General features: G+C 33.8%; 1 protein-coding gene across 1 annotated transcript; it reads left to right on the top strand.

Annotated features, from left to right (window-relative positions):
* The first annotated feature begins 7304 nt into the window (after nt 1-7304).
* LOC131017962 (basic form of pathogenesis-related protein 1-like) lies at nt 7305-7833 on the top strand. Its single transcript, XM_057946722.1, has one exon. It carries the CDS (start codon nt 7340-7342, stop codon nt 7817-7819), a length of 480 nt encoding a protein of 159 aa, XP_057802705.1. The 5' UTR covers nt 7305-7339; the 3' UTR covers nt 7820-7833.
* The last annotated feature ends 5950 nt before the right edge of the window (nt 7834-13783 follow it).

Below are 13783 nucleotides of genomic sequence, written 5' to 3'. Positions count from 1 at the left end.
GAGAGAGAGAATCGCCGGTGACGAAGCTGATGAACTCCACGCGCATGGGGAGAAGGATTGTGGCTTCAGATGAACTCCACGGCGGCAGCGGCGGCGGGGGCTGCGGGGGTGAAGCAGCCGGTAAGCGACGGAGGAGACTTCGACGCCGTCCTCACCACCCAGTTCCACCTCCATCCTCCCCCTTTCCACCTCCATCCTTCCAGATCTGGAGCACCCGGTGAGGCGGAGACGGAGACGGCGGCAGCGGCGGCGGGGGCTTCAAAATCGATTTTCAAAATCGAGTTCAAAAATCCATCCTACTTTCCACCTCCATCCTCCCCCTTTCCACCTACTTCAAAATCGATTTTCAAATCGATTTCAACCAGCTTCAAAATCGATTTCCACCACCCAACGCCAGCTTCAAAATCGAGTTCAAAATCGATTTCCACCACCCAACGACATCTTCAAAATCGATTTCAAGATCGATTTCCAGATTTGCAGATCCAATTTCAAAATCGAATTCCAAATTTGCAGATTTCCAAATAATTAGATTTTTTTGGGGGAGGGGGTGGAGAGGGCGACGCTGATGTTGTGCGGTGGTGCGTCTGGAAAAGGTGGCGGTGGTGCTCGGCATCAACGCCGGTAAATGAAGAACGGGGCGGCATCTGCATAGAGAGAGAGATCCAGAGAGTCCACGTCTGAAACGACGTTTTCCTCTTTTTTTTGTTTTTTTGTTTATTTATTTATTTATACTCACTCAAAACGACGTCGTTTTGAATTCCGGTGAGTCCACGTCTGAAAATTCCGGTGCCACGTCAACACCGATCAAGGTGATGGTCAACGCGTGTGCAAATCACGATAAAATCAAAAGGTCATGTATTCTGAGGCCAATTTTGAAGGTCATGTGCAATTTGCAAATTCGGGCAAACTTCGTGTATTTTTCGGCTATTAACCCTTATTATAAAGATCACTCAATATATATGTAGGGTTGGCCGGTTGGGTTAAAAAAACCCCTTCCCTTAGATGATATAGAGATCCAAATCTGGACTACTAATTGAAAAAGGCGGACTGCACAGTTGAATGACACGTGACACTGATACTAAAAGATTTTATTGCTTAAAAAAAACATGAAGGGGCAAAACAGTCATTTTTTCATTTCTTGCAAAAATCATGCATATGACAAAACAGAACACTGCATTTTGCACAACAGAACAATGCATATTATAAAATAGAACTACGCACAATTTATGAGGCAAAATTTTTTGAACATTCCATACAGTTCATTTTTATGTCAAAGTAAAATTTTAATGGATTTAGAATTATAATTAGTAGCTTAATATAATAAATAGTTGTTCGTAATTCATTTAATTCAACAAGTGTATTGAAAGTATGTAAGTACCTACTTCCATGCTTGTTTTTTTTGTTTTGTTTTTTAAATTGTTTCATCTTCTTAAAATATAAACTAATTTCATTATTAACAATTAACGTGAATACTATAATTATTAAAAAAATATATTATATTTTTTCTATGTTTCTTATTTATATATATAGTAAAAAAAATATTTGAGGATACAATTGTACCACTTGCAGCCATGTACGTCTGCCACTGTGCACGACTAATTGGAAGAAAATATTCAAACTAAACCATGGATTCATGTAACTGAATAATGCATATCGTGTCAATGAACACTGCATATGGCACAATAGAATAATGCATATTACAAAACTGAACCATGCATCTCGCGGCAATGAATCCTGCAACATTCATGGTTCATTGAAAAAAAAATTAAAAAATAATAATATATTTTTTAAATTTTTAAAAAAATTATTATTTTACCACTGTGTGTATTTTGCCTTGGAAGCTCTTGAAGGAAATCGGCCACGTGTCACGCTCCTAGCGCGTCACATACACACATTGTGTGGTCTAGATTTGGATCTATATACTACCTAAGGGAATGAGTTCTATATAATCACTTTCATATATATATATATATATATATATAGGGTGTGGTTCTAGAGAGAACTACATTATTTGCGAGAACGTGAGAACCATCAAATCTAATGCATTCACTGTAAAAATTAACGCATTCGATGTTAAAATTAGTGCACTAAAAAAAAAAATTTGTTCCCTTCAGGATTCGAACCCAGAATCAGCATTCATCCAACAAGATGATACATCCACCGTAGATCTTGATGATCGAATGACTGAAAATAGTTCTCCGTTCTTCTTTTATTTAGTGGTTCTTTCTTGAACCTCTCCCTATATCTATATATATATATATATATATATATATATATATATATATATATATATAGAGAGAGAGAGAGAGAGAGAGAGAGAGAGAGAGAAATGTTCAATTGAGATTTCTAAATATTTATAGAATTGAGATTAGATCTGATCCATCTATTTTATGTAATCTAATGACTATTAATTTCGCTGAAAATTTTTGATGAACATGTATATAATTTTGATGAACGCTTCACTCCAAGATTCGAACTCGTGTTCATCAAAATTATTAATATGTTTAACGTTTCGCAATTTCGCAAAATATTTAGAAATCTCAATTCAACCTAACCATATATATATATATATATATATATATATATATATATATATATTAGAAAATATTGAAGTGTACGTAAAATAAATTCTCATATATGTTCATATTTGATAACTAAGGATTAAATTTTTCATTCAATTATTTTTTATGTGCCATTACAAAAGTAGCGTTTGAAAAAATTAAATGGATCAAATGTCATTTCTAATTGGTACTTTTTTTTTCTTTTCTTTTCTAATAGTTAAAAATGGAAATTGTAAAATCAATAATTTCTCATAAAAATTCAAGCAATAATGACTAAATAAAATAAGAATAAAAAACTACTTTAAGTCATTCTATCATCAAGATATGATGAATGCATCACCTATGTTCGAATTCTAAAGGGAGCGAATATTTTATTTTTTTCGAGTACATTGATTTTAACAACGGATGTATTAATATAATGGTTCTCACATTTTCACAAAAAATATAGTTCTCACTATATTGGAGTTCTCACGAACAACATTCTTTTGATGCAATCATCCCTTGAATTTTGAACCTCGTCCACAGACAAGCTTGTAATTGAACATGTGCATAGATTAACAACCTCTTTGCTTCTTCAAACTTAATCTTGAAATCTCTAGATGTAAGAACACTCTCATCGGCATAATTGATTATCGCGATGATCTCATCTCGTGTCCTCTCGTACAATGTCAGTTTTTTTTTTTTTTTTTTGCCAAACTAGTTGAATAGATAAGTCTGTGTCCTCTCGAACAATATATTAGTATATTTTTTCTTATATTTCTTATTTATATATATAGTAAAAAAATATAAAAATATTCTAGGGTACAGTTGTACCCCGTTGCACCCATGTACGTCTGTCATTGTGCACGACTAATTGGAAAAAAATGTCACGATCGGGCTTAACTAAGGATAGCTAATTCGGAAAAATGTGACCAAGGGAGGGAATTAAGAAATGAGAATAAGAAAGGGAATAAACTCATAAAGATGGATCGAATGTTTGCTCGGAACCGAAAGAAAATTCTAACACATAAAAGAAGTCACTCTTTATACACTGGAAAAGATTATAACGAGCAAAAAGGTGTAATTTACATATAAAGATCATAATGAGAAGTGCTTATTGTGTTTTCTAAACAAAACAAGTGCTCGTAGCGAAACGACTAACTTGAGAGGTGATGAGGACTAGAATACTTATCAGCGTTGTGCTTAGCAATACCAGAGACAGCTCTGCCAGAGTGCAGCGCTACCAGAGACAGCTCTGCCAGAGCCCGCCTCACCAGAGACTACCTTACCAGAGCTCGCTTCACCAGAGACAGCCTTGCCAGAGCGCAGCGCTACCAGAAACAGCCTTGCCAGAGCCCGCTTCACCAGAGACAGCCTTGCCAGAGCGCATCGCTACCAGAGACAGCCTTACCAGAGACAGCCTTGCCAGAGCGCAGCGCTACCAGAGACAGCCTTGCCAGAGACAGCCTTGCCAAAGCCCGCTTTACCACTGAGTTGGGCTCCATTTCTCTGTTTTCGTGGGCTTTAGGGTTAGGCCCAATTAGTTATCTATAAATAGAAGGTTTAGCATTAGCATTGGGGGATCATGGTTTATTTCGGAGCAACACTTGTAAAATATAATTATATCGAAGTATAGTGAAAACCCCGAATAACTCCCTTGGACGTAGGTCTTAATGACCGAACCACGTAAATCTTGTCTCGATTATTGCTTTTTAGATTAGGTGTTGATTAATAAGAAAGGGAATAAACTCATAAAGGTGGATCGAATGTTTGCTCGGAACCGAAAGAAAATTCTAACACATAAAAGAAATCACTCTTTATACACTGGAAAAGATTATAACGAGCAAAAAGGTGTAATTTACATATAAAGATCATAATGAGAAGTGCTTATTGTGATTTCTAAACAAAACAAGTGCTCGTAGCGAAACGACTAACTTGAGAGGCATGTTCAACACATGCGTTGACTCAACCCAAAATACCTAATGAATTGACTCACAATCGCACGAGGTCATCCTAGTGTGATAAGCTAACCCAAGTCATCTCACAAGGAAGGCTAAGCAGGGCGACTAATCATGCTACGTACAGAAAAACAGTAAATCCTAAACACTCTAATCAAAAGTTTGGGTCTGACACTCACTCTCTTATAACTAATGCGTGATTGAAATAAAACATGTAAAATTACCTAGGCAAGAATAGAATATAAAGAAACAAAGGCTGTAAACATATCACCAAGCAATAAACATATAATCAAGCTAAGGAGCAACGATTCAATAGGGTAAGCAAACATCAAAAACGTCAATTATGTAACTCACTTAATCAATCTAATCATCATTAATCTAACATCAATGATACTCAAACAAGCATTCAAATCCATAGAGAATACACATCACCATTAACCCTTAAGAACATGTAAATGAAATCCACAACACAAAATTCAATGGAGAACTAAACTAATGAATCGAACAACAAACTATATGCGTTAACTAGGCAATGGGATAATCAAATGCATCAATCAACATCAATCTATAATCAAGAAAGGTAAACAATCAATAAACTTGCGTAGCAACTAACCACTTGAGGAATTCTTACAATAGTTCAATGTAAATGACAATCCAATGCAATCTAATGAAATCCAAATGTTTCTAATGTGTTTCTACCATCTCAAAACTCAAGGAAAATTAATAAAATGGCCAGTGGAGGCTGGAGAAGTCCAGAGAGCTCCAAAACCCTAGAAGAAGGGTTTAAATACTCAATCCCGTAACTGCCAGAATTTCGCTTGGGCGGCGGCCAGTGCCTAAGCCCTTCGCAGAATTGTGACGACGAGCGCCGCGATGCGGCGGGCACCGTGAGGTGGTGGTGGTCGTGACTGGGCGGCGGCGGCGACTTTTCTTCAAGAATTGCGTCCAAAACTTCGCAAAACACCCAAAACACTTTTACCACATGCAAAACCAACGAGAATGCACAAAAAGCAATCGAGTACATATGAAATGACACTAATATGCGCGGAGCATGCTCGAATGTGCACCCAACAACCCACAAATATCACCCAAAAATGAGGTAAACATGTGTCTCGATATTTAGAAATTATCATGCATTTTCTCATGGCGCACAGAAGTTTTAATAAAAAGTCAGTATCCACTAGTCATTTTACTTGTACTGAAGTTCATCTGATCAGACTATGTTTCTTTGTACTATACCATATCTGCAATGATAAATGTGTGCCTAGAAGGTGACCACCTTCTACGGTCACAAACCGGCCGATACGCTAAACGAGCTCACGATCACAGACCGACCGATACGCTAAATTGGTTCACAGTCCCTTGTGTACACTAATCCTGTCTAACATCTGGATGGAAGATGATCCGAATTCAATTAACATAACTCTGGTAATGATAATAGTTCACAAATTTTGTTTAACTACAACGTAATTTAAACCTTAAATTTTGTATAATAAAGCTCACCTGATCGTGGTATGACGTATAAGTAATTCCGAACTATTGTTTCACCCTCTTTCTTGTATCTGACCTTTAGTATAAATTAACTAATTAATAAATAATGAGAATAATATGGACTATCTGTTACAATCGAGTTTAACTAAGGATAGCTAATCCGGGAAATCATGACCAAGGGAGGAAATTAAGAAGCAGGAATAAAGAAAAAGGAAATAAATTCATAAAGGTCGATCGAATGTTTGCCTAAACCGAAAGAAAACTCCAATACATAAAAGAAGTCTCACTTTATAAATTGAAAATGATTATAATGAGCAAAAAATGTAATTTACATATAAAGATCACAATGAGAAACGCTTATTTTGATTTCTAAACAAAACAAGTGCTTGCAGCGGAATGACTGCCTTGAACATGATTTTCAAGATAGTCATTCCGCTACGAGCACTTATTTTGTTTAGAAAGCACAATAAATATTTTAAAACAAATGCTCGTAGCGGTATAAACAATTATTTCTATTTTATAGTCTAAGGACTATTTTCAATCTAGCGCTTATATATATATTAATGTTGATCCTCTTATGAAGTGGTGGAAAATCATAGTTATTCATTTCATGCAGTCATGTTAACGCAAACAATGAGCAAGAATCTATCCAGTTGCTCAAAAATAATGGTGAGTTTCCATAATAATTATATATATATATAAAAAAACTTTTGCCCTTTATTTAGTTATGCCTCAAAGAACAGCAGGCAAGGCCCATTGACGGAGGACCCAACCGATTAACCTAAAAATCAAATTTTTTTATGAATATTATAGTATTTCTATTGACGAGCTAGCCCACATGAAGCTGTATATTTAAAATTCTTACCATGTTCCGTCTCAAATAGTTTACGTAAATAACAAATTAAATATAAATTCCATATTATGTGAATTGACAAATAAATCAAAAAATAACAATTAAAGAAATCTTATGCTTATAAATATATGAGTGTGTTGTGTATGAAGAATATAAACACAATGGAGATTTCCAACGATCAACGTGCATGTTAGCAGAAGATGAGTTATAGAAATTATACATGTATCCGAGCTCTCAAATGATATGAAAACGCTTATGCGTTATGTTTATTCGTGATTTTGCGTAGCAGCAACCCTAATTAAAGCAATTATATATATATATATATCTATTGAATAAATATTAGTACTATATAATAAGTAATGTGTGCATAAAATAAGTGAATTTGTTTGGACCATGGAATCCATTGTTGGCAATCCTTGAATTTAGGAAATGATGTTTGAATGTATAAAAAGTAATATGGAAGTGAAAAGAATGCCATATACTGAAAGAATAGGAAGATGATGATGAGTAAAAATGTGATTGTGGTGTTGGTATGGGTGATGATGGGATTGGCGGATGCCCAAAATCGGCCGAAAGACTACGTGAATGCACACAACGTGGCCCGAGCGACGGTGGGTGTGGGACCCCTTGTTTGGAACGAGACGCTGACTCAGTACGCCAGGGAATATGCCCACGTGCGCTCTGCGGATTGCGCAATGCAGCATTCCGATGGGCCCTACGGCGAGAACCTAGCGGCGGGGAGCTGGAACGTCAGCGCCAAGGAGGCTGTGGACATGTGGCTCGACGAGAAGCCTCTCTACGATGAGAATACCGGCGACTGCATCGGCGGCGGCCTTGATTGCCGGCACTACACGCAGGTTATGTGGGGAGACTCCAAATGCCTCGGCTGTGCTCATACTCATTGTCCCGATGGTTGGACCTTTATTACTTGTAACTATGATCCTCCCGGCAATTATATCGGAGAGCGTCCCTATTGATTATTCATCTCAAACTTCTATTTCCTTTTTTTTTTTTTTTAATTCTACTTGGGTATAACCAGGTATAACGTACAATCAGGTTGACCCGCACCCAAAGTAATGTTATTTATAAGGTTCAGGTTAGGATACGGATTCAAATCAGGGTACAGGTCAGGATCTAAGTGAGGGTGCAACCCGGTTGTAGGGTACACCCGATTGTACCCAAGACCATCTCCAACAAATTTGAGCATATATGTTTTATATTCGATCTTATAGAAAACGACAGTCGTGTTCTGCTCCCTTTTCTTCCATCGCCACAATCGTCGTCAGAGAAACGGGCAATGGGTAAATTACTCGCTCAGATATGAATCTAAATTATATCATTAATTATATTATGACTTATGATTAAGCTAATCAAATTTAAATGATATATATCACCTCATGATATGTCTATTCTTCAGTTAAATTCATATATTTTTTTTAGACCGTGTTAAATTGATATCTATTAATATGTTAGTATACGTCATCTAACATTACAAAGAGATCGACAATATCGTTACTCCTCCAAAAAAATGATATGGGAATTCTTATGTGTTAGTTTTATGTTATTCGTGATTTTGTTTACGAGTCTAACGATGTCAAACTCTAGATCAAATTTTCCATTAAATATACTATAAATTTAAGTTATAGTAAGTTAATTTTGAGCCCTAGTTAATTCTCAAACAAAAATTAAAAATTTGATCCCTAGTTGTTTGGTGTTGTTTCTAGTTGATGTTAGGTTATACTGCATAAGAGAATAGACTAATCAAGAGTGATTTTAAAACGGAAATTGGTAATTCCCAATTAAATGATAAAAATAATTATATACCCTAACTTCATAGAATAAATCCTAATTAATCATCACAAAATTAAACTAAAGCATATAAAATTAAAATTTAAAAAAATATATTTACAAAAATAAATAAAATTGAAAATAAGACACAAAGACATCAAGTATGATATACTGAATTTCATTCCATATTCCATAGTCAAAAGGTTACCTGCTAAAATTAAGGTTGGAAGAAAAAGTGGAGCAAATTGAGGTTTGAAAACAAGCAGCGAAGCACATGTCCCGTAATTATCGCCCTGTAAAAAGTAATTCCAAATACAATAATCTCTTCTTCTACACAAAATCATTAACTCAATAAGTCAAAACATAATTTGTGCCTAATCTATGATATTGCTTTTAATAGCCTCATCATCTTTACATAGACATACACATTCGTAGTTTTACATAACTCGATTAGCATTGAAATCCAAGAGTAATTAGACGATCCAATTCGAGTAAAAAAGATAGATATTTTTGTTAAGTTGAATATATAATCTGTAAATTACCCATATTAATTAGAAAATTATTAGTACCTACTTTGCATTTTAGTTTTTTTTTTTTACCTTGACAATATATAAAAGATGTCTTAATAAATAAAATAAAAACAAATTAAATTTAATGCAGGAATGGAAGTTGGTTTAATTGTCAGTGAATACACGAGTATATTAATTTTTAACTAACATTAATTTTTTGGTTAATTAATACATAAATTTTGAATTTTTTGGAATTTAGACAATTAAAATTCGGGCCACATTTAAAATTGTTTTTATTTTAATTTTTTGTTCTTTGTTTTTGGTGCTTCTTTTCTACTTCATTTTTCGTTTCTTTGCTTTTATTTTTTCTTTTCCTTTTTAATTTTTCCCCCTTCTTTTAAATGCATAGATTCTTCTTCTTTTCTTTTAAAGAAAAAAAAAGAAAAAAGAAAAATAATACTCCATTCGTTCACTAATTCAAGGCCTAGGAGAGGAAACACGGGTTTTAAGAAAAAATATAATTTTATTAATTGAGTGGAGAAAGGGACCCACATTTTATTAAAGTCAAAGCAAAAATGCATGAATTGAGTGAGAAAGTGTACTTTTGTGATTAAAATATGAATAAATACTTACTAAAAATAGATAGGTCTTGAACTGGTGGACGAACCAAAAAGGCAAACAGGGCTTGAATTAGTGGACGGAAGGAGTAACAACAAAATATAATAGAAGTATAAAAGGTGCGTCAAATATAAATTAAGAGAAGAAAAGGAAAAATACAAAATAAAATAGGCAAACTTTAATATGGTACCTCAAAAATTTAATTCGAATCAAATTTTAAACTTTTATAGCTTATGCATTAATTAAATAAAAAAATAATATTAATTAAAAACTAAATATTACATCTACTTTGCCAAAACAAATTAATCTTTGTTTTTATGGTTGGCTTGGCTGCATCGCAGGATAGTGACGTGCGTTTACGGTTCACATGACTGACTTTACCTGTTAACGGATATCGTTGGTCTATCTCAACAAAATCAAGATTCACATGATAAACAGTACATTTTAAATTCTGTTTTGTTTTGTTTTTTAGTTTTGGCAACCACAAATATAACTTCTACTATTATTCTTAAAATAGTGGGAATTTTTCGGAAATAAAATAATTTTTTTAATCAGAAAAAGAGAAATATTTTAAAAGAGAGTACAAAGGATACTCCAACCCTTACAACAAAACAAGCTCAAGACAGTCAAGAGGAGAAAACCTCGAAAGCGAATCAGGAAATTACAAATTCAAACAAGATCTAGGATCGAAATTTCAATTTACCATCGTAGCATTACATGATTTCTTATCCTTTAGGGATGTATAAGACCAAACTCTAATCTTAATTTTCTCAACCTTTTTGGCCACCTCAAAAACACCTCCCTCAAATATCAATTTATTTCTAACCTTTTACATAGATCAAACCACACCAACCTACTGTTGGGATCGGCTCGAAAAACGCAGCGGAAATAATTTTTTTTTGAAATTATAAATGAAATAACTATTATTTCATTCCAACGGCATTAACGACTTCACGTTAACATGATGAGAGAGCGAGAGTAGAATCTCATACCTTTTCGCTCTCCGGTTGATGTCGGGTATGGAAGCAATCGGTTGCTCACAGGGATCCAAGCGTATCCCCTCTATCAAGTCCACACTTAGTGTTCGTGTCGAGTGAGAAGTTTTTCGCTAGCAAAACTAATCACTCTTGTGTTCAGGAGAAATCAGAAAACTCGAAAAAGACTGAGCGGCGAGAGCAGAGAGAGAGGGAATAAAACGCAGAAGACCATTGAATTTAAGGAAACACGTTCCCCAAATAATCACTGCAGATTAATTCCCTTAATTATGGAAATTATGGAAATTAAAATCCTTCTGCGGTTACGTCTAGTGAACAGACGCTTTTTTATTTTCTTCTTCTCCAATCCGGATATCTTATATCCGGATACAGTTATATATATCCATATATATATAAATCTGATTTTATTAGATTTAAAATTAATCTAATTAACTTTATCTCTAATTAAATTAATCCTATTAATTTAATATAGAATCAGACTTGTTAATCCGATTATATTCAATAAAACTAATTTAATTGAATATCTAAATTAACTCATTAATTTAGAACAAGTCTCAATTTAATTAATCGAATTAATTAATTGGATTTAACTATTTAAATCAATTCAATCTGACACGTTACACTAATTTGTGTGTGACCCTCTTAGGTTCACAACCAGCACCAGTAATAGGTTTGTAACACATTACAACTTAGTTAATTTATCTGATAAATTAATTCACTTGAAATGAACTATTTAATTTCAAGAGCCTATAAACCATGGGAACATCTAGCAAGTAGCATGGCTATCTAGCACTGTGTGAAATAGCGAGTAAACCTATTTTGATTATGAATCGTCATACACGTACAGTCCTTCTATCATCTAATTTCCCAATTGGATATTGAGTATGGAATTAAATCGAAAACTCAATATAATCCAATAATCATATTTTCAATTGAATTCAATAACTCTTTAATGAATCATAATTCATTATGCCCTGGCCAAGGTCTTCAAGTTATGAACAATGAAAACTATAGGAAATTCTCTTGTCTCACAAGTAATAGATTCTTTATTGACCACTCATTAATCTCCATATAAGTTCATATTTCATCCAACATAAAATCTTTAGTGATTGACTAGCAATCAGAAAATATATCAAAATGAAATAGAACTAATACAAGATTACTATGGTGTCTCAAGTCAAAGGACTAATCGTATACTATCATAATATAGTAATTCTTATTTCGATAAAACAAATTCCATATAAGAATTTCTATCGGGTCAGTTCGGTGTACTTGTTCTCCAACAAGCACCCACATATATACACTTACGTCAACTACGTTAATGTTGATGAAACGCAACATTCTCATCTTATGAGTATGTATCATATGTGCGAGCTATTTCCAACAATTCAATATCCTTTTCTTGAATAGTTATTTCACTCGGAACTATTTTAAGACCAAAGCTTCAAAGACATATTTCATAATCACCATCATATGCGTGATCATATCTTATAACTCTTTATGGTCTAAGGACTTCATCTAAATCGCATAAGTTATTAAAAACAAATACATTAGATAAGTAAATGCCTTTATTAATATAAATTCCAATGAGATTGAATTTACATATAAATAAAATGACCAATCTAATTGGTGCGCCGGGTGTAACTCTTTCACCTACAATGTAGTAGCTAGCTATTCTCGATAAAATTCCTTTTTCAAAAATATCACAATGTTGAATATATATATTTTAACTAAATTAAAGCTACAAATACATACGAAAAAAAAAAAACACTTAATATTGAAGTGTCCCACATTGGATTGGAGATAATGGCATGAGCCACTTTATAAGATGAGACAACCCTCTCTCTTGTAAGGCTTTATAAGGGAGGAATGAACTCAATATCCATTTCTAACACTTAACAACAAAATCTTGACCTTTTACAAATAATTTAATTACGAAGTTGGGAGATTATACTAAGATTTTTAAGGTAGCTTCCAGATTTTCTTTTTGAGTTCCAGATTTTATTTTTGGTGAAGGCCGGTTGTTGTAATTATTAGATATAATCATATAAAGTAGCAGAATATGACTCGTGGATTTGCACTCGTATGTTATGGTGGCAAACAACCAAGTGTATGGTACGTATTTGGATGAAACCTAATTTTTTTTTTTTTTTTTTTTTTTTGATCGGACAAAGTCATGTTAGATGTTAGTAATTAGTTCCTCATCCACTCCAAGAACCACCTTATCTCTCCATTCACCAAAATCCACCTTATATCTCCAATCTCCAATTCGCTCCCAAGAGGGATCGAACCCGGGTCACTTCACTTAAGTGAGGACCCGGTGACCAGTGGGCTAAGCCCCCTGGTTAGATGAAACCTAAATTATTAAAATGAAAGATAAAATCCCCCCTCAAAAAAAAAACAAACAAACATGAAAGATAAAATCATGAAAATTAAATCAGCATCATTCACGAGACGCATTATTTTTTTGCCACATGCCAATCAACATCATCACCCAATATTGAATCAAAATATGCAAATACAAATATACACAATAGCCTTAATCTTTTTCAAGGTGACCCTAATATTACGTTCATCTTTTCTGTATCGATGTAGACAACTATTCTGATCGTTTCAATTTGAAAAGGCCAGGTTGAAAATTTGCCTGAAAAATAAAATTAATAAATCATTTTTTCAAATAGCGTCTCAATCCACAAATAGCGTCTCAATTCGTGATTATATACTTCTTTTTATAATGATGACATGTTTTCCTTTTTCAAGATAGAAGACCGAGAAATTTTATATTTCAAATATATGTCATGTATTAGGAAAATCGAGGGTCTAAATATTAGCCATCAGCAAAATTTAACAACTGAATTAGACTATTATGAGCAGCTTTATTAGCTGATACATAAATGTAGAAAACATCAATCAATATATAATCTCAAATCTCAAGCATAGTCAAAATCAACATTAACATTTCATGATGATACATTCTTTATCTTGATTTTTTTTTTCCTTTTTAAAGGATGAATAATGATTTCTCATTTCT

This window comes from Salvia miltiorrhiza, chromosome 1, assembly GCF_028751815.1.
Source record: "Salvia miltiorrhiza cultivar Shanhuang (shh) chromosome 1, IMPLAD_Smil_shh, whole genome shotgun sequence".
Classification (NCBI taxonomy): domain Eukaryota; kingdom Viridiplantae; phylum Streptophyta; class Magnoliopsida; order Lamiales; family Lamiaceae; genus Salvia; species Salvia miltiorrhiza.
Note: the sequence above shows the minus strand (reverse complement) of the source record. Positions and strands in the feature narration are given on the sequence as shown.